Here is a 22,044-nt window from a genome sequence, read left to right on the forward strand (position 1 = left end):
TTGGTAGCATGTAAACGAGTTTCATGGTGGCATTGTTATATATGTGTGTGTGTGGTGGTGTGTGATATACATATATATATATATATTCATTATACTTTTTCTCTTTTCCTCCTTTTGGCTTTTGAGGCAGGGTCTCTCTCTCTCTCTCTCTCTCTCTCTCTCTCTCTCTCTCTCTTTCTCTCTCTCTCTCTCTCTCGTCCTGGCTGTCCTGAAATTTAATATGTAGACCAGGCTTGTCTCAAAATCACAGAGATCTACTTGCCACTGCCTCCTGAGTTCTGGGATTAAAGACTTACACCACTGTGCCTTATTCATCCCTCCCCCAACACAACTGTCCTCCATGTAGCCCCTCCCCCACCTTGCTGATTCTTCCCACCTCTCTTTTCCTGACACATACGTTCTATTTCTCTCTCATTTTCCCTCTTTCTCCCTTCTTCCCCAGCACTCGCTTTTACTCTGGTTTATTTTAGCTAATACTGAGCTCCATCTTGTAGATGTCATTACCTCCCTCTGTGGGTCTATGGATGGGCATCTGGGCTGCTTCTGCATCTTCCCACTGACATCAGTGCTAAGCACGGATGTGCAGCTAGCTCTGTGATGTGCTGATGAAGCATTCTTTGCTATCTTGCTCCCAGGAAGGATACAGCTGGATTGTATGGTAGGTCTAGCTTCAGTTTTTGGAGGAGGCACCACATTGATTTCCATAGTGGCTGCATCAGCTTTCATTCCCATTAGCAGTGTTTAATTCATGTCTTAATTTCAGGGAAATTTTTCTGTATTATACCTCTAAATTATGCATCCCCCCCCCCTTTGGCCAATTGTGGGGCTGGAAAGCTATGCAACTTGGGAAGTGTGGAGCAAGAATAAGGTTGAGACGTGTCCAAACCCCCCAAATCTCATTCTGAGACTGGAAGGAGTTAGGATTGTTGCCTCTTTGCTCTGGGCATTCATGTCCCAGCACACTTAGCTTGTATTATTCCCTCACTTCTGCCACCCTTGAGATAGTCACGGAGCCTGGTGGCCACATTACAGATTTAACTTCCTCTTTCTCTATAAAAACATGTCCAGCCAGCACCTGGAATTCCTCTTCATGCAAATGAGAGTACCTAGTACCTCAGCACCAGCCAATAAACATACACTCACCTTGAAAACCCCTACCCACTCCCCAAGGTTTATAGAGCCCTTATTCACTCCCAATAAAGGAGAGCTGTTTTACTCAAAGCCATCTCCGAGAAGGCTGTTTCTTCCTGCACTCTCCGTCCTGTGGAGCCCGCCCACCCTGCAAAGGTTCAGTCCTATGACACATTCCTCTGTGGAAACAGGTACCTGAATTTGAATTTGTAACAACAGACAAATCAAGTATTTGCCAAATATATTGGTGGGGACACTATGCAGGTGGCTCACAATTAAGTGGAGAAATCTCTGTTCTGTGTTCCCAGTGCTCCTGGATAACATTCTTAGCTTTGGGGAGATTGGTAGAAATTAGGGGTCAGCTTATGATTTACGATACATAATGACTTATAACACATTCCAAAGGTTTTCCCTGATAGAAGCAGGTCCAGTGAGATGCATAGCTAGTTAAGAACTGGTGAGGGGACTAAGGGCAACATGAGATTATTTTGGCACTTAATCTGCAACATTCCAACTCTCCCAGGCCACAGAAGTCCCAGCTAGTCTGTAGAACTGATGTGGGTAAGGCTTTCCCAGGGGACTGCAGTGCACAGCGCTAATCAGCTCCTTTATAAGTGAGATTTTAATGAGATCTGGACTTTCCCTCAGAGGCAATGGGTTAGGAACTATTCTTTCCTGACAGGAAATCTTGGCATTTTCTTCGGCTACCTCTGAAGTTCAAGGAACGAAGGAAAACCTCAGTTCCTGTTTGACCACTGGGGACTTTTAAAGTTAAAAATTTATTTATTTTGATGGCCATTTTGTCAGATCCTAAGAAGGAACATCTAGTCTAGACTCATCCTGAAAGGCCCCAGAGACAATTTTAAAGGACTGCACCAGTAGCTCGGAGAGTTCAATCAGCGCTCTATGTCAGAATCACTGGGAAGAGTTCAATGGATTCAGAGAAGGCCACATTCCCCAGACTGATGCACGTGGAGTGGCCCAGACAACAGTGTTTTTAAAAACTGCAGGTTTCTAGACTCCTTCCACCAAGTGTATATGTATAGATCTGAGAACCCAGAACTGGGTTTAATCCTACTGATTCATAATTTGACACATAAAACTATCATTGACACAAACATCTTAGGAGTATTAACAAAGGCCATGTAATATTTTACAAAGACATACAGACAGACAGACACACACATATACAGTCACACCTAGAGACATACACAGAAACAGATGCACAACAACACAGAGAAACACAAAGTCAGCCCCGCTGTATTCCTCTTCTCCCTCCTTCCCTCCCACCCCAGAGCAATCAGTCTCTCCAAGAACTGCTTTATAACCAGGGCAGCTGAGGGGAGCTGGACTGTGTGGCACTGACTCACATCTACTTTCATCTAGCTGGGTAACAGAAAGAATCCATCTGAAAGAATCGGGAAGCACCATTTGAGGTGACATCCAGCTTGTAGAAACGGTTTTAAAATCCTTGCAAAGCCAGAGAGATCGCCATCAGGGGCAGAGTAAACCAACCCCAGAGTCAGTGACAGCTACATCAAATAACTAGACAGGACATCAATGAATTAACCCAGTCACCTGGGAGTCATGCCTCCTGCACCCATGTCTACTTGACGTGGTACCATTTAGACATGCAGGAGCAATGGAAGGGAACTGGTGGCTATGATTCTGTATCTGAGCGGTCTGGAAGCATCTTCCTGGAATGGAAGAGGGATGTGGCTTCCCCAGTTCATGAAAGGCTGGAGTCATGACATGGAGCTAAGGGAACACGCACAGGTATGGAAGACATGTCAGTCAGGGTGAGAGGGCAGAGGACTGAGAGATAACGCTGCAGGTTACGGAATGTGGCGATCAAGGGAGAACAAAGCGGGTATGGAGAGTGAGGAAGAAAGGAGCGGAGGGTATGTCTTGCCCGACAGACCAGTAACTCGGCTGAAACAGTTGAAGCAGCAGTCAGACTTGGCCTGGGGTCTCAGGTTTTGGAGGGAATACTAAAAGGTGATTGGTGGGTCTGGGATGGAGCTACCACAGCACCATGGATGAATGGACTGCACCTCAAGTATAATTTAAAGATAGTCTACAGGGTATCTGGCCTCTAGGACCATGAACATTTGCAAGGAGGTTAGGTGAGGATAGATTTAAAGTGAAAGCCAGTTAGAGGGATTATCATTCCATTTTCCCTAGTGACTGAAGAAACCTGGGGCACATGTAGGGGTGGGCAGTGAAGCTCAATGGTTAGAGGATGGAGCGGGTTGAGGGCCCAGCTTTAAGATGGTTTAATCTAAGGACTTTGAACATTAAAAATAAAATTAAAACCACTTCGACAATTCTGACTCTAAAGCCAAACAGTGCTACATAGCAAAGACTCAGCCAGCAGCTTGGCTCTGCTCTCTAAGGAAGATAGCTTCACACAGTAGCCTCAGCCACAGAGCTAATGTGAACATCACGGCTCCCAATGCACCCTTCTGCACCTCTGGAATGATGACAGTGGCGGATCTTGGTTATACACGCAGCTGTGTGGTGTTTCCCTCAGTCTGAGGGCATGTCTTCTGCTTTGCTCAAATGAACGAATAAACTATCAATTCTCAATCCCTCTCCCTTACATCTGAAGTGTGCACTATCTCCTCTCTGCTTGACCAACACTAAATGTGCCTGTCGTGAGTTCTAAGATTCTTTTCGGAGGCAGGCAAGGATGCGACTTTGCTGGAGCAGAGGTCTCTAAGGAAGAACTTCCCAGCTCTGAAAACAAAGGTGCGAACATTTCTGAAAAGGCCTGTCTAGAGTGCGCAGATCATCACAGATGTCACTACACTGGCTAATGCTGGAAGGCTTAGGAGCTTTGTGAAGGTCCTGGAGCTGGGAGAGCTAGGTGGTAGCCTGTCCCCAGTCCTCATCAGCTGTGAAGGCTAGCCTGTCCCCAGTCCACATCAGCTGTGGAGGCTAGTCTGTCCCCAGTCCTCATCAGCTGTGGGGATTAGGCAGGAGGCTTGCCAGACTGTGCCTCAGTTCTCCCAGCTGTAACCCGAGGGTAACTATAGCACCTGCCTTACAGTTAGCAGGAAGATCCGTGTCAATTCTCGTCAAGTACTTAGAATGATCACTGGCACAGTGGAGACATTCCATAAATAATACATATTATTGGCACATATAGTTAAGCAAAACCCAAACAAAACCCTTTGAAGAACATTTAATAAAATACTCTAAAAATATGTTTATTGTAACTAATGAATATAAAAATCTGACATGTTTTCAAACATTCTCCAAAGAAAGTAAAACCCTCACCCTTGCCCCACTTTTCATGAAATACAGGAATAACAACTTGGACAGAGAAGCAGATACATCTGCACACAAGATTTTCACTCAACAGTTGATCCTAAAAGGGTCCAATACATGTCTAAGTAAAGGTCTATTAAATTAAGAAGCCACAGTTATTTGACACTTTCGTAGTTTAACTTGGTTCCTATCAGCATTATGATGTTCATTCAAAATACTGAGGGACAAGAGGTGATTGTGACAGATACCCAAAGCATGTGGCCCTACAAAACTACCAACGTTCAGAAGGATACAGACTATGGAATAAACATTAACATAGAAATGAATCGGAGAAAATCTATGTATAGTTTAGCCTTTGGCATCTGGTATAACATGTTTCTTCTTCATAGAGACACTGCACTGTTCAACTTATTAACCAGAATAAATTTCTGTGAACACATTTCTCATCAAACACAGATTGTCCACAGCCAATTTCACATGAGGTAGTTGGGCTGTTTAATGACATTCTAGTGAAATTCTCATGGCAGACGGGAATCATCCATTACCCCATGCCATGAAGCTGGCTCATCAGCCATCTAGATCACCCTTCTCTTCACTGACTCCACCTGTCAGTGAAGATGTCATACATATCTGAATGGACACACACGGGCTCTCTGTGAATGAGATCGGCTGTGTAATGAAGCCATCCATCCTAAGGCTGATGGAACCACCCACTCCAGGGGGAGGGACCACCTTGCCCAGGGTATGTGTAAAGGGAGGATACTGACCATACTTTAAATATATAAGACATTTAAAACAAGCAGGATGTCCCCATACAGCTTGACTTTTCACCCTAAAGTGACTCAAGGATTCACAACTTACATGAATTCTAAAAACTTTGCAGAGTAGTGGCATTTTTTTCCTTTCCATTAAAGACTATATATAGACAATGGAGAAGAGAGATCAATTCATGCAACATCTAAACCAGAGGCATTACCAGTGACTGGGTGATCATGCCCCAGAGTTTCCAAATGCAGCTGTATAGCAAGAAACCATGCAAACGGTCTGCAGGACAGTCTAGACCCAGCTGGATGGGGAGGATTCACGGGGAAGAGCAGTGTGCAGTGAAGGGCCTCAACTAATGCATCACATCTACAACCTTGGCATAGATAAGTCTTTAAATGCTGTTAGACAGCCAGTGGATATTAATGTCATTACTGTGTAACTCTGAGTAAGCTACTGCAGGTTACAAAGGCTCACGTGGAAGTAGAACACATTTGTCGATAAAGCACTTTATGTGCATGTCACAGGATGGGTCTAACACACACAACCCTGTAGACTGCACAGAGTCACAAAGCATCTCAGGTCTGGCTCTCTATGCCCAGACACATTAGATCATCAATCAAAGTGATGGTCCAACACATACTGAAATTACTCAGAACTTCTACATCCAGACAGCTTTGAGTTTAAAGCTGATTGGCAGTGAGATGAAGCATGAGGGTGCGGATGAGAACTGTTGTAAGCCTGTGACTAAGTCAGAAGCAGTGGTCTGAACTGATGATTCAGAAACACAACATGACATAGCCCTGTGCCTGAAGGACATAGTGGTCTAGTAGGAAATACATTTAAAAAAAGTTCTCCAGAAAGTCTCCAAAATGCCTTGTATTGCACATAACCCTCTGACTTCTCTGTTGCTTTGTCTGAAATCTCTCTCTCTACACACACACACACACACACACACACACACACACACACACACACACACACACACGGCTTTTACAGTTGGACTAGTTTTCTTTAGAGTTCTTCAGCTAAAGTGCCCTGTATTTATGGACCTCACCATACACTTGCACCTGAACACACTGGCAGACAGGCGTTGACTGCACTAACTACATGGAACAATCAAAGCAGAGGATGTGCTTTCCTGTGGTACTCAGCTCTCCCACGCGGACTTTGCCCTACCTTACAGCTACAAATGTGAACACGGCGTCTGCCCTAAGCTACAGCATTTTGGCTAGGTATATAACAGATCCTGGACCAGGTCGGCTGCTGCTGCAGCTGAAAAAGGGGGAAACAAGGCCTGGGAGAGGAAATCACTGGCAAGCAGGGTGTGTATGTGTGTGTGTGTAGGGGTGTGTGTGTGTAGGGGTGTGTGTGGGTGTGGGTGTAGGGGTGTGTGTGTGTGTGTGTGTGTGTGTGTGTGTGTGTGTGTGTGTGTCACTGCCCGCAATGCTCAGTAACAAAGAAGAGCTGCGAGGTGGAAGACGGAGCTCAAGCGTTCCCACGCGGTGACACTGGGGGATGCTTTCATGCTTAGAATGATTTGGACATAGTAACAAGCCACCACATTCCCACAACACCTTCCTGGCCTCCCTTCTGGGCTGTGTCAAGAGCTGCCAACTCTGCCTCAGTTACAAGACAGTTTCTTCCCTTAAAGATATTCCTCCAAGTCAGCATCTGTCAGTAGGTTTTAGTTATAATCAGATCTATTTTCAAAAGACATAAGGCTTATCACAATTAAAAAGCCTTTGTCCAGTTCAGCACACACACTGATGCCAGCCCGTGCGGAGCCCAGCTTCCTGGGGTGAGGGTGAAAGGCAGACTGAGCTCCGGAAGTGGCCAGTCCTGCTGCTCTCTAAGAAGACACATTCCCTAGTCTCAACATTATGCTAGGAATATAATCCAAGAGCTCTTAGCAACGAAGAGAAGGTAAGCATTCTGTCAGCACACAAACCAGTCTCTCACTTGTCAAGGTGAGGGTGGCTTAGGATACCAGGGCTCTTGGGAAGGCTCCAGGGATCACTTTCAGGTTCTTTTTCTCATTTCTTAGAAAGTAACTGAAAATCAGACAAAAAAAATAGCTCTAACTAAAATGAGAAACAACTACTAATTCAGGTGGAATGAACTTACAGACTCAGACTGCCCTGCAAGGCAGCTCTCCTGTGTGCACTTAGGGCCTTAGTGAGGACCTGGACCGAGATGTTCTCAGAGCGCCAGCCCCTAGACTCTAGAGATCACAGAGGCACCTGCAGCTGTGAATCACAGCCATGCTTAACGGCAACTTCCGGGTAGCATAGACCACCAACGGTACATGGCCCAAAGCACCCACACTCAGAGACAAGCGGGTTGGCTACTTTTCTTTTTCTGACTTAAGAGGGTATGTCAAGGGCAGGAGGTCTAAGTTATGCCCTAGCCCCGGCCCCATTTCCATGAGCCAGAGAAGAGGATCCACATGAAAGTCTTGTAAGAGCAAAGTAGCATACTGTGAGTAAGTCCAGTCCACTCCTCCCTTTCCTAAGTTTAATTTTTAGAACTTCTCATGTCAGCAAAATGCTTGCTTGGCTTAAAATTTTATTAAAAGTAGTATTAAGGGGCAAGGTCTTGCTATGTTGTTCAGGTTAACCTCCAAATTCCGGGCTCAAATAATACTTTACCCTCATACTTTTGAACAGCCGGGGCTGCAGGTCTCTCTGTGGCCCACTCTACTGCTGTACTATTTGAGTAAATACCCACTTGTTTAAAGACAGACAAAAGACAAAATCAGTACCTTTCCTGCAAAGTTCTCTGCAGAGCCCTAGTGTACACAGCAACAAAAGCAGTGTGCACAGCCACTCCTTTTACCTGTGCCTGGCAAAGGGCTTGCTTTCTTCAGGGGAACACATGCTGAACACATGTCGCCTCTACTGGGGCAGGTATGCATGGCGTCTTCCCTATGCAACTCTAGGCAGCTGGGTCCACTTCTGGGAGACAGGGAATCTTGTCACTCTTAGAGAAGAATGCCACAAGCTGTTACACTGGCTGCTGGTCTACTCACTCTCCACTTAATTATGTGACTTGAATGATGGTCCCTTCCTCTGGAAGGAGGGTGTTTTATTTGGTTTCTAAAGAAGACTGGGAATTATATAAACTAGAATTCAAATGGGAATTTGACTCTTCATCCTTGTATACTTGAGTGTTACCTAGGAAGGTCACCCACAGGGACATTCCTGTTTCCCCTCTAGATCTAGGTTCTTCAGGTATGTCCCAGGACTCTGTTCTTTGAAACAGCACGTCACGTGACTTCAATACTAGATCACATTTGGAAGCTATTTGGCTCTTTTGCTGGAGAGAGTTAATGAAACAGGAAGAATAAATAAATAAATACAAATAAAATCACCAGAAACAAGATACTTCACGAATATGAGCAGCCCTCCCTATTGTGAGCTTTACCTGTGAAGTAGGGTTAAATACCCTCTTTAAAGTCGCTGTTTGCTATGACGTCCAATTCATTAACACACAGGAAATGTATTATACTGGCAAAGAGTGGCATGTGTCACGCAAACGACTTACCCCACCTTTCTACTCTGTTGTCAAGCATGGGCTGATGTCATCCTCCTGAGCCACTGTCCCACCTGACAATAGGCAGACATGGTGTTCTTGTCAGTGTTTTCCACAACTGCCCAGATGTCTTCACTACACAGCCTTCCCATCAGCAGAGCAACGGAGACACAGCAAGTCCTTCAACAAAGGGGCTGATACTCCCTCCGATGCCCAGTCAACCCCTAAGCTCTTTAACCATGGGCTGTGTATTATAGCCCTGCATGCTGCTTGGGTTTGGGTAGCCCATTAAAACTAATAACTGAAACAGAACAATACAAGTGTGATCCCAACAACTTCATCTGTCAGTTTTGCTCTTACTGCCTGCTCTTCAAGTCTGGGACAGCGATGAACTGGTTTCCAGTAGGCCTGCCGAAACATTTAGCACCTTGGTTTTTAAATACATGAAACACAGATGCATTAAAACAATTCTAAATAAAAACACTAGGACTTCATCATGTCCATCTCCCCAAGGAAAGGCGCTGGAGAGCATCAACGCTGTTGCTGGAAATTAACTAGGGCAACACAGCACTTTAGCAGACTTTATTCCCTGAAGTTAAGAGGTGCTGTCCTGTGGCTGTCACACCACCTCGTCAGATTCCAGTCCGTGGAGCTCATATAACGTGTCCAGTATGGCCAGCTGCTTTTCCATAGCAGGGAGGTAAAGGCTGAGGTCCCTCTGCATCCCAGCACTGAAAGCTTCTTTCTGGTGGTCGCCTTCTTTTATGGTTAGCGCAGCCACAAAGTCCTCATAGGATGGCGCTGCCCTCAGTGCTAACTGCAAAAGAGTTACTTATGAGGATCTGCAACACAACTGTCTCTTGTACACTTACCATTACAGACAAACATGTGCGCATGCACACATACACAGACACACACAGACAAAGAGAGAGAGGGGGTGGGAGAGGAGAGGGGGAGGGGAGGGGGACAGAAAGAGAGGGGATAAGGAGAGGGAGACAGGAAGAGGAGGAGAGGGTGAGAGGGGGAGGGGGAGAACATGCTGAGGAACACAAGGGCATACAAATATGAATGCCCTTCTAATTGTAGTTCACAGATGGCTCAAAATTATGTTCTAAGCACCAAATGAAGTAACTTCAAGACTAGAAAAGGCAGGGGACTACTTGGGCCAATTTAATAATGACCAATGCCACCAAGTCAGGAACTACCAAGAAACAAGGCTTTAGAGAAGAGCTCCCTTCTCATCGTTAGGATCCAGATTCTCTCCTTGAATCTTGGTCACTCAGTATGTACACCTGTCTGTCAGCACTCGTCTGTCTAGCTTTCCAGCACCTCTATTCATATCTCACTTGCAAACAACATTTCATGTGTCTTCATGTCTTCTATTATTTCTCAACATGGATAATATTTTCTCTAAACCCCATATGTGTTTTCTAATAAGGAAGAGAACAAGTGCTGGTAATAATGATAACCTGACAGGATCTAGACTTGGGAGAAATGTCTTGGCATGTCTGTGAGAGTTTCTAGATTGGCTGATTGGGATAGGAGGAACTACCATGCATGTGGACGGCATTAGTTCACGGCCTCGAGTCCTGGACTGATGACAAAGAAGAAAGAGAGCCCTGCAGTGAAACTCAGCTCCATCTTAGTTACTGACGATGGGTGCAGTGTGACCAGCTGCCTCCAGCTCCAGTTGCTAAGACGGACTGTACCCTCAACATCTAAGCCAAAATAAACCCTATTTTGAAAATTGCTGTTGTTGGATATTTTATTGTAGCAATGATAAAAGTAATGAATACAGAAAACTCATACCAGGAATGGCATTGTTACTTGATGAAACTGACCTCTTGTTTATTGGATCTTTGGAACTGATTTCCAGGAGAGTTTGAAACTTCAGGCTAGAAAAGCCTTAGGATGTTGTAAGCAGAGCTAAGTGGATTGTTCTACTGGGTGTTTGGAAGATTAGAATACCAAGAAAAATGTTGGCAGTGGAGGCCCAGGTAATGCAGTTTCAGAGGGAAACCAAGTCTACTGGGAACTGGATTAGAGGCCATTCACACTATACTCTGGGAAATCATCTGGCTGCATTCTGTTAGTGCTGAGACTCTCGGTGAGGCTGAATTCAAAGGCAATGGGCTAATCCCATTGGCAGGGGAAATCTCCCATAGCATAGCATCCAGGCTGTGGCAAGCTCTGATCTAGTTCTACAGCAGAGAACAAAAGGGAGCAGACGTGCGCTATGTCATGGAGAAAAAAATTCAGAGTTGTAGAGAAGGCTAGTACAGAGAAAGCAGCTAGAATATTACAGAGATTAACACCATTAAAAAAGAAATCTGAGACAACAGGAAGGGTGCCTGAAGGAAAATCATACCAAACAAAAGCTCTATATTGTATAAATACAAATTCATTTGAAAGGAAACCCTGAATTGAGACTCTCACTAAAGAAGTTCTCTGGCGAACAACTACCATGCAACTGGGTACTGGGAGGCCAGGCTACATCTTGTTGCTGACAGCAGAAGTTGGCAACACTGCCCCTGTGTTACAGGCTTTACAGCCATGATGGACACAGAGTGAGGGAGTCAGGGAGGCTTGACTGAGATTCCAGATAGCCTCGGAGCCGAGTTATGTGAGACTAGATTCCTTGCAAGGAGGCCCTGAGAAACTGCTGCATTAAGGCATAAAGCTGCAAATGTGAAGCCAAGTTGCAACGGAGAACTCAGGATATTAGAGACGCTAGGACTGCAAGATATCTACTGAAAGTTGGAGGTATGGCTTACAGGTGGCTCCTGTAAGAGAGGGAGCCTCCATGTGCTTCAGGCAGCAGAGCTGCAGGAACAGGGCTGCCCAGCACAGGGGAATACAATGGTTCTACTCGAGATGCTCCGTGTGGAGCTGCAGAACTTGGTGTTCTCCCACGGGGTTTTGGCCTTACTTTGGTCTGATATTCCCTTGTTACGTCCCAACTCCTCTCTTCTCTCTGAATTGTAATGTTTACTCTGTGCCCTACTTTTTATGTTGAAAGTATATAACTTGATTTTTTATTTTACAGAATCTCAAAGTTAAAGAGATTTTCAGAGTCTCAGAAGAGATTCTCAACTTATACTTTTGAACAGTTTTTGAACTGTTAGACAACAAAATGAGGACTTTTGAAGTTGGACCAAATGCATTTTGCATGATGAGAGGCCAGGAGCCTATGGCGAAAAGGGTAGACTTATGATGGTGATATTATTAACCTGTCAGAATCTAGAATCACTAAGGGGACAACCTTCTGGACACATTTGTGAGTGCATTGCAAACTTGGGTGAGAGACCATGGTCAACGTGACTTGCACTATTGTATGGACGGGGGACTCAGTCTGAATGAAAGAAGAAAGCAGCAGACCCATCACTCTGTTTCTGACTGTGGATGCAATGTGAGCAACTGCTTAAGTTCCTGCTGCCTGGTCCTCTGTCATGATGGCTCCTGGGAGCCCAGATAAGCTTTCCTTCCTTAAACTGCTTTTGTCAGGTATTTTGTTGCAGTGACAGGTAACTAATACGCAGATGTTTCTTGTTTGCTTCTATACTGACATTTTAATCATAATTTATAAGAACCATACACAGTTTCCATCTCTATTCTTTTATCAACATTGAAGTCTCAGGAACATGTAGGCTAGAACTGAAACCTAGGATCACTCTGCTTCTCAACCATCTCTCCTGGGTAGAAGACTTCCTATGATCCTTCCTCATCTCCCATTGCAGTAGGGCTAGTCTGGTTTACAAGCCTGTCACCATTTCTCTTCTGAATGTCACCAGGCCGGCTCTCCTGAGAGAGCAGAGAACCTGCACTGTTCCCCTATATTCTGAAAGCCTTTGAGAATACATCTTTGTTTGTGAAGTAGAGTGGCTTGTATCTTTGCATCTCAAGTTGTTCACACACTCATCTGAAGACTTTAGGCAAAGCGCTTAGGTTCTTAGTACCTCATCTTCCTCAAGCATAGAAGGTAGATAAACTTTTTTATTTTAAAGATGAAGATCATATAAATGTTTTACCCAAAGCCTGGCACATAATAAACATACAGAAGATAGTGTAAGTATAAAAGAAAGAGAGAAAAAAATGAAAATAAGGCAATTATTCAGCACTCTAGGAAAACAGAGGCAAGGCCAATGATGAGCTCCACTTTCCAATCTGGCTGAAGAGGAAAGCAGGAAAGTCAAGTGACAGCTGGGTAGCAACAAACTGGTGGCAGAGCCTTGGCTGGCATTTGTTCAGATGTGATGTGTTTGAGAATAAAAGTTTGCTACTTGGTTGGCAAATGAGTCAAATTCCAGGGATGGAAAGATGTTTTCTCTGAGCCACTGAGACTGGCTAGCTGGCACATAAGAAAACGCAACAAGCCTTCCGGAGTCTGAATGATCTGGGGAGTAACTGTGAGGCTGCCAGGCCAGTGAGACTACGCACTTAACTCACTTATAGACAGAGCTGAGGCAAAAGGCTTGAAAGCACAGGTTTCCTAAAAACCAAAACCATCAAACACTGGACACTGTCCAAGGCCATCAACAACTAAAGATGGGTTATCTCCCTCTGTGTCTCACGGCTCTGTCTCTAACAGGGAAAATAAGAGTAATTTCAGTGTTAGGAGAGCAGTAACTTTATGTCTCTCATAATGCATAGTGTATGATAAATATGCCAAACTGTAACCTGTAAATTCGGTGTCTGGTAGGCAATTCTTTCAGCAATCTATTTTAGGGAAATAAGAATTTCAGTAAAATAATGTATGTGAACAGATGCTGAGCCACTGCTTAGAACAAACTCACAGTGGCTTGCACTTCTTACAGAGGAATAAGCAAACTGTGGGATGCATTATGCAGCAGTATTTTCCTCAGACTCTCATGATAGTAAAATGGTCACAACAGGGATTGGAGCAATAGTACTTGTCCAGCAACTGAGGCTGAAGGCTTGATCCTCAGTACCACAGCTGAGTCATCACAGAATCTATTCACAAAGACTACAGAATTATACTATAAACTAGATGTAAAAATATGAATTTATATAACTATATGTACACCATACACATGTGGGTATACAATGATCAACATGTATAAATACAACTATATATTTAAAGAAATATATAAACTAGGTCAGTATTTGAAGTATTTGAAAGATTTGATTAAAATGTATTTTTAAAAGCTAAGAAGGTAAAGCAAAATGTCAGGAAGGAAGAAATGCCAGGTGCTAGGCAAACACGTGCATACAAATGTCTATCTCCATCGTTATAACAACTGTTTAAGAAGAGATTACTAGCCCTGCCTGGTGACACATACCCACACAGTTAGTATTTGAAGATAAAATTCAACTAAAAATAAAACAAAACAAAAAAACCCCAAACCAAACAACCTGAACTAGGAGCTGAGAATCAGCTTACTGAGCAGCAGAGGAGCTGTCAGCTGAACTCATCGCTGGCCTCCTCTCTCCTAGGTGGTATTTGAGACCACAACCTACCCAGCCCGCTCTGTTTGTTTGTTTGTTTGTTTTCTCTGCAGACAACCACTTCAGGAGCACAGCTCCAGTGTCACGGAAACGTTCTCATTCACCAATCTGTGCTAGCTACTTTTTGTGAGACATTTTCTATTGCTGTCATTTTCATATTTCAAAGCCTATAAACATAAATGAGCTGATTTTTTTGTTTTGTTTTGTCTCCAAAAATAAAGCAAGCAGAAAGACCATGTAAGCCAGTCATTCTTAACCTTCCAAATACTGTGACACTTTAATACAGTTCCACATGTTATGGTGATCCCCAAACAGAAAATTATTTTCATTGCTCCTTCACAACTGTCATGAATTGCAATGTAAATATCTCAACTGCAGGCTATCTGATATGCAACCCCTGTGAAAGGATGGCTCAATGCTCCACAGTGGGTCCTGACTCACAGGTTGAGAACCACTGATGTTAACAACATATAGCACCGTGCTGATCATGCAAACTTTAGAGGACAGGACTGACTTACCGCAAAAACCCCTCGAACTACCCAGCCATGGTGTTGCCGTAATGTTTTGCCGTACGCATTATCTTGAAGAGAAAGAGATTTTGTGAATGGTAAGATGCCAATGTGATTTGTATAACACACTTGTTCAACATACGCTTACTACTGGCTTCTTTTCTTTCAAGAAAAACAGAAATTTTCATCTATATTGGGGTCACTGTATCTGAACTTCAGTTTACTATCATAGTGGAAACATTTTCATATATAACACAGTAAGGAGAGAAACAGATGTAGACAATTATCACTAAGAACAACTGGAGATGAACGTAAGGCTGTCCTCTGGAATGAGGCACGCTTCCGGGCCAAGCTTAGATGCTCCTCTAGTTACCCATCTTCCAGTAAGTAGAGTCATCACGACATGCTTGACAGTTCTAATGCTCACTCTGAGATAACAAGCATTTGTCTTAACTTTCTTAGTAAGCCTGCAGACACAGTGCAGAAGCCCAAATCCTCTCAAAATGTTACAGAAAAGCGATGCGTATACAGCACATACACCTACAGTTCCAGCCACTCAGAAGGTTGAGGCAGGAGAGTCACTTGTGCCAAAAAAATGAGTCAGTCTAAGCAACAGAGGGAGACTGTGTCTCAAAACAAAACAGAATATCCTTCAAACAAACAAATGTCTGGACAGGATGGCCTGGAGTTAGTTATAAAGTAATTGTGGAAAACTGTTAATAAAGTCATTCACATGTATTATACTAAAGACAACTGCCTATTATTTTTGATACAAGATATTTTAAAGTGAAAATTTAAAACTTATATATAATAATTTTAATTTAGAAACTTCCAAGAGCAAAGAATGGCATTTTATGCAAGGAATCCACTTTCTGAAAATATTGGGCAACAATCTATAAAAAATTTCCAACTGACTTTCCACTATTCCCACAGAATAGATATACTCTTGGAAGCCACACATCTGTAGCTCGCCATGCACTTTTCTTCATATTTCCCGTCCATGTCTACATGTCATCTCCACGAGTTTATGGCGTTCTTGGATTATTTGTACATCGCATGATCGTGTCTTGATCTTTATCTCCATGTTTTGCCTGAGTACATCTAAGTTTTCTGTTGCAAACCTTTTACTTCCCGGGGCTACTCCGGTGTTAGTTAGGCATTGGTGAATGCTTAGGTGATGCTGTGATAGGCTGCACAGTCATGCTCAGCTCTGACAAGAGCAGGTACAACAGAAGACACATCCCAGAACCACAGTATGAGTTCCTGTGTGGGGAAGCCATGCAGAGCACAGGACACTGCTCTTTGCTGGGAAGTAAGCACTGGCATGTAGCTGCAGCTCGGAGGGCCGACAGCCTTCTACAACTTTGAAATCAGGGAATTTTAGGCAGCTTTTATTTCATTTTTTTGGATAAGGCTTTATTTAAAAATGTCAGTGTTTTTCAGAGTTACCATTTGCATTTTGCATAATCTGAATCTGCACAAATGTACTTCTATAAGAGAGTGCTTTAATCCATGTTATAACATACTTTATCTATAAGGATTTAGGTGTTAAATACAACCCGTACCCTTGGCTACTGCTTATCTGGAACAGGATGAGGTGTCAGCATCAGAGTGGAGCTCTTGCAGAAGGGATAAAAATTAAACACGAATATGCAGAAATTCTTAGATAGTTGAAAGGTGAGCCCAATACTAAATATATTTATTTACTTTCTCTTAGGCAAATAGTCTAAGCAGGCTAGGACCTGCTTAAAGACACTCATCACTGGTGTTAACCAGAAACTTAGCTGACTCTGTGGACGGCATGTGGGAAGTATAGATGGTGCCCAGGGTTTTGGTGATGCCTTGAAAATGGTGAGTGCAGTACAGGCAGGCAGTGCAAGACAGCCCTGAGTAAAGACAGTCACACTTCCAACCCTCTCAGCCATCTGAGGAGACACATGGACCAGTGGAAGGTAGTGGGTCACTTTACTTTCTTGTGACTTTAATCCAGGCAGAGTATTAAATGCCATTATTAAAAAAAAATCAGCTCTAGACACCTACAGTGAAAGCTGTTTTACTTAAGCATTTATTATCGATCTACTGTATTCTACACACTGTGCAAAGCAATGGATCTTCAGATGATTTTAGCTCAGTCAATCTTCTGCCCTCAGGAACTTGACAGATTCAGAAGGAGTTAGCCTTTTAACACACCATCATCATATAAAATACATTTATATGACGAATGGTATTTTCAGCTAACTACTAAACAGAGGTTTATATAGTGCCAAAGGAACAGAGACTAACCCAGCCTTGTTGTACCAGACAGAGGGTTTTGGCATCCTGAAGGCTAGATAGAGAAGGGAAGGTGATGGCTACAGATGAGAAAGATTCATGGAACCTGGCCAAGCTGCACAACAGCGAGCAGAAGCTGAATCAAACAGCAAAGGTCTTTACCCACCAAGCCGTGGGTTCTAAGTTATCCAGGGCTCAGCGGCAGCTCTGAAAACATTAATGTTTTCCTCCCTGACTTTACAGTATCCAGTGGAGAGGATACAGAAAGAACACTGCGACATGTGTGCACCTGACACATGCAAACTCACATACACAAATCAACATGTTTTAAATGTAGTGACTAAAGAAACTAAAAGTCTTAACTAGCACACGACATTCCAGAGAAACAGCCTCTTTTAGGCTGTATTGGAGTAAGATGCAGTCGGAGCCGCGTCTACCCTGGTTGCAGAGAAGAGTAGACAACGAGGAGCACCGGCCCTCACGGCAGTCCTCACTCAGTATCACACGGCAGCGAGGAGCACCGGCCCTCACGGCAGTCCTCACTCAGTATCACAAGGCAGCGAGGAGCACCGGCCCTCACGGCAGTCCTCACTCAGTATCACACGGCATGCTCTAGGGCCAGCAGTACTCTTTGGCCTCTAAAAGAAACGAATGAGCTTGCCATGGTGGTGCACACCGCTAACCTGGGCATTTGTATCACAGCAAACAATTCTTACAAAAATGTTTATTCTTTGTGAAAAAAATAATGATAACAAAAGTCTGTCTTTTATACTCTCAAAGCAGATTCCAGAAGTAAAGATACAGTTATATATACATATTCTTTTATCTACATCTTTACCTTAACTCAAGTCAGACAAGACAGCAGGGTCCACTTACAGAGACTGTCGTTTTTAACAGACAAGCAAAGCTATTGTCCCAGAAGAAATCTGCATCAAGAAGCCTTTGGGATCTGAACAACTTTATGTAAATGTCCTCTTAAGGCCATGTTTGTCATGGGTGAGCAACCCTGCCTGGGGTCTATGAGCCTTAACATGCACTGCCAGACCAGAGCTCATAGTGCCAGGGTTTGTGACAGGCTTTTCCAGTCTCCTGCTGAACACTGGCATTTATACATCAAAGGGAATTCAGAGTGTGAGGAGAATTTGTAGAACAGTGTTTAGCAAGAATGGAAGAGGAACAGAGAAAGGGATGGGATGGAAATGAAAAAATACACTGCAGGTAGGAAACACCACAAGTACACATGTGGGTATGTGTAGGAGGAGCTAAGGTGGGAGGAGTAAGGAGAGGAAGAGGAGGGGTAAGGAAAGGAAGAGGAAGAGTAAGGAAAGAAAGAGGGGAACATGGAGGCGTGTGTTCACGTGTCTCCACCAGTCAAAGGTAGTTGGTATATCTAGGTTGGGTATTGGGTTACACCTCATTGTATGAGCATCTTGTTATTGAGCATTACCAAACTTATAAAGCCTTTGGATAATCTAAGCATTAGAGTCTCATTTTCCTACCAGGCCCGAGTGGATGGTGGGATGGTCTGGGCAATGCCCAGCCTTGCGGAGACAGCATGAAAGATTGGCAGAGCCATCTCCCACACTGGCATCTCATGGGTGGCAGGGCTGGTGTTTCTGGCTGGCCATTTCTAGCTGCGATGCGCCTATGGCCACAGAACATGGCGACTGAGCTAAGCAGAGCCTCCATAGATAGTTGGCCCATCCAGTGGCCTTCTTTTAAATATTACCTCTTCACACTGAATGGCAGTAGAAACTAGGGTTAATACAAAAAAAAAAAAAAAATCATTTTAATAAGAAGACCTCTGAAATAAGCCTGAATGTCAGGATGAAAATTTAGAACTCATAGTTCCCTTTACTTTTTCATGAACAGCACCAAAGGCAGAATGGGGATGGAAGGGCAGAGCTGAGGCTGACTATGAGAATTCAGTCATAAAGCACCATCTGCCCCTCCAAGTGTCTCTTCACAGAGTCAACATCTTCTGAGTCCTGCCTGTAGATCAATAACTGTCCCAGCCAGAGTGCTGGGGGGAGTGTGCAGCTTGCGGGCAGAGTGCTTACCTGCTGTAAATGTAACTTTTATTCTCCTGATGGAATTGCTGTTTCTGAGGCTCCCCCCATCTGCAAACCCATGTTAGTCCAGGAAGCTTCTAGCCTCCATACTCCATACAATCTTATCTAGGTCTAGGATGTTTTCAGTCTCTGAAGATGCCCCATTGGAAACTGAAAAGAGTACCACCCTCTGCAAAGGCATGGAACTAACTTATTTTTCTGTTTATAACCATGGCTACTTAGTACCTAACTTTGTGTCTCAACACTGTAAACATCCAGGCTTTTAAGTAACAGAAATTTCACTCCTTTCACACACTCCAAGACTTATGTTAGGCTTGGTGTGGTGGCATACACCTGTCATTCTAGTACCTAAGAGACTGAGGCATGGGATTATGTGTTGGAGGTCAACCTGGGATATATAGTGAAACCCTATCTCAATAACAACAAACTAAACAAGCAAGCAAACCAAAAAAAAAAAAAAAAAAAAAAAAAAAAAGGGCTCATGCAACATGGATTTGCACAGGTTCAGAGTGAGAACTCAGACATGTTATTATCAATACACTGTGAGGATGCTATGAAGTATAGTTTTTCTGATAGATGCATCAACGCGTAACCCACATACCAGTATTTATTTAGTAAGCACCTACATGCTGTAGTTCCAGCATTGTGATGGAGATTCAGCTCAATCTCCTCTTACAGAGGCCTTTCTTGCAGTCTTGGCTCTGTCACTACAAAATGGACATGTGAAGGAATGTAGGATGACAGTTGGCCCCTGCTCTCACTCCACAGCAACTCCCTGGGATTCCCCCGTCCATTACTCTAAACTGAGCTCCTCTTTAAGTATAGACTCCTACAGACTAACTTAGGAGAACTAATCTCATGGTGGATTAGGATGATACAAGGATCTTTAACAAGTCAGACCTAGCTGACCTGGGCACTGCACAGACCCCTTGCTTCCCTCCCTCTACTCCTTTCTTCTTACGACAAGGGATCAAACCCAGGGTCTCACATATGCTAGGTAAATGTTTTACCATAAAGCCATGTACATTATCAGCCCTTATAGATCCTTTTTAAGAAAGCATATAAGAAGCAATGAATAAAAGTGAAATTTAAAAAGGAAAAGAAAATCAAACTCAAAGTAGAAATGTCCTTATGCTCTGTCCCCTTTCCAGGGTCTCTATCTCAAGTATACTTGCAGATCTATCAGAATATGAGGCGTGCTTACTCAGTGCTGTCTGGATGTCCTTTTCTCCATTCTTCACTTCTGTCAAAAAGCCTTTTAGAAATTTGAGACCTCTAAAATTAAAGAGAGGAAGAAATATTATTTTCAAAGTTCATCTCAGTATCTCAGGCAAAGTACGGAGAGGGCAAGACAGATAGACATCTTTTCTGAACAGCTTCCCTGCCATTTCTGTTAGAACATTCTGGATACTCCCTTTACCCTCTCTGCCATCCCTAAAACATTTTCCAAATTATGGTGCTATGGCTTTAGCATCATTTAGAATTCATTAAAAATGAAAATTCTAGAGCCCCACAGCAGACTTAGCGGTCCAGAAACTCTGGTTCTGAGTGCAGTGTTTTCCCAGGCTTTGCCACTGAAGCAGCAAGCTGCTCACTTAGGAGAAACACATTGGCTCTCCAGTCTAAACTGCTGATCTTATGGATCCTACTGGTATCAACACCACTTACTACTACCGAGCTGATGTTTGGCTCAGCAGACTTTCTACAGAAGGGCACACCTTTGGCTCCATCCTCGCTGAAAGGCAACAGTGAGCTGTGAGCAGTTCACTTGAGCCTGACCTTGTGCTCACTCCACTCGACTGCCTTACCTCTTCAGCCATAAGAGGGCTTCCGTGGCTGAGTTCCTGACCTGAGCTACGTCCGCCTCCACCTCATGCAGCACTATCTTCTGGAGGGTAGTGAACTCCTCCTTGTTGGTTATGTACTTCTGATTTACCTTCTGGAAAACAAAACAGAGCAACTGTGGAAGCTGGAAACTGTGACGTTAGCAGTACCATCAGCACAGAATTCAAATCTACAAGCAATAAGACTTCCTATGAAACCAAAGTCAACTTTACTATCTTGTTTTTAAAGTAACATATTTTTAAAATTCCAGAAATTCTATGAGCTTTAACTCACTCCAAGTCCCCAAGCTTTAAGCACCATTCTTGGGGAATCACTGCCTCCCTTAGAGATTCTATTCTGTTCAAACTACTTCTCATTCTGAGCGAACACACACACACACAATGGCCCCATCACTTGCACCACTCGTATGAGTGAGACCCCCATGTACCTCTCTCTACCCCTCCAAATGTGCCAGGAAAGGTATGCACAGAACTTCCTCAACCTATAACACCTAGTGCTAAGTACTGTATTTTATTTTATTTTAGAGACAGGGTCTCTCTACTTAGCCTCTGTTGCCCTGGAAATTCAATCTATAGATGAAATTGGCTTTGACTGCTCGGAGATCTTCCTGCTTCTGCCTCTCAAGTGCTGAGATTTGCATGTGCCACTATGCCTGGCTTAAAAAAAACATTTGATCCACAAGTGTTAGATGTGAGATACACAACTTTCATTTTTTTGGGAAGGAGGCTCAGATTTCCTGTTGCTGATGACCCCATAGCTAGCTGTACCAGGAAGTTGGCTTTTTTGTGTCCCAGACAAATGATAGGTATTGCCAGCCAATATATTTTTGGAAAAAGTGTTTTCTTGTTATTGTTTAACCCCCAAATGCATACACTCACTGCTGACATGACTCCCCAATGGTCCAGTGGTCAGCCTACTAAAGGCTTGCCTCTACCACAGATCAGTCATTCCTCTACTGAAATTTCCCAGTATGAATGATTCCCCCCTTTTTGATTTATTCTTATCAAACACAAAAGGAGTAAACATCATTTCTTTACAGATAAGTTTTTACAGAGATAAATGAGTATATTCACCTTGATATTTCCAACAAGATCCATCTTAACAGGGGCAAACACTGTGGGACCAAGTTTGTCTGAAAAAAAAAAAAAAGAGTAAAAAATAATTCTGAAAAAGTTTTTTTT

General features: G+C 43.5%; 1 protein-coding gene across 1 annotated transcript in view; it reads right to left on the reverse strand.

The window, feature by feature from the left end:
• Positions 1-4,317: 4,317 nt before the first annotated feature.
• Positions 4,318-22,044, reverse strand: part of Plekha8 (pleckstrin homology domain containing A8) — a 47,858-nt gene continuing 30,131 nt past the window's right edge. The window contains exons 10-14 of the mRNA XM_034519623.2: positions 21,937-21,995; positions 20,827-20,957; positions 20,223-20,293; positions 14,685-14,746; positions 4,318-9,517 (exon numbers count right to left, since the gene is read on the reverse strand). Coding sequence (XP_034375514.1) covers positions 9,320-9,517; positions 14,685-14,746; positions 20,223-20,293; positions 20,827-20,957; positions 21,937-21,995 — 521 coding nt within the window. The 3' untranslated portion in view covers positions 4,318-9,319. The remainder of the gene's footprint in view (positions 9,518-14,684; positions 14,747-20,222; positions 20,294-20,826; positions 20,958-21,936; positions 21,996-22,044) is intronic.

Source organism: Arvicanthis niloticus, chromosome 15 (genome assembly GCF_011762505.2).
Source record: "Arvicanthis niloticus isolate mArvNil1 chromosome 15, mArvNil1.pat.X, whole genome shotgun sequence".
In the NCBI taxonomy this organism is placed as follows: Eukaryota; Metazoa; Chordata; class Mammalia; order Rodentia; family Muridae; genus Arvicanthis; species Arvicanthis niloticus.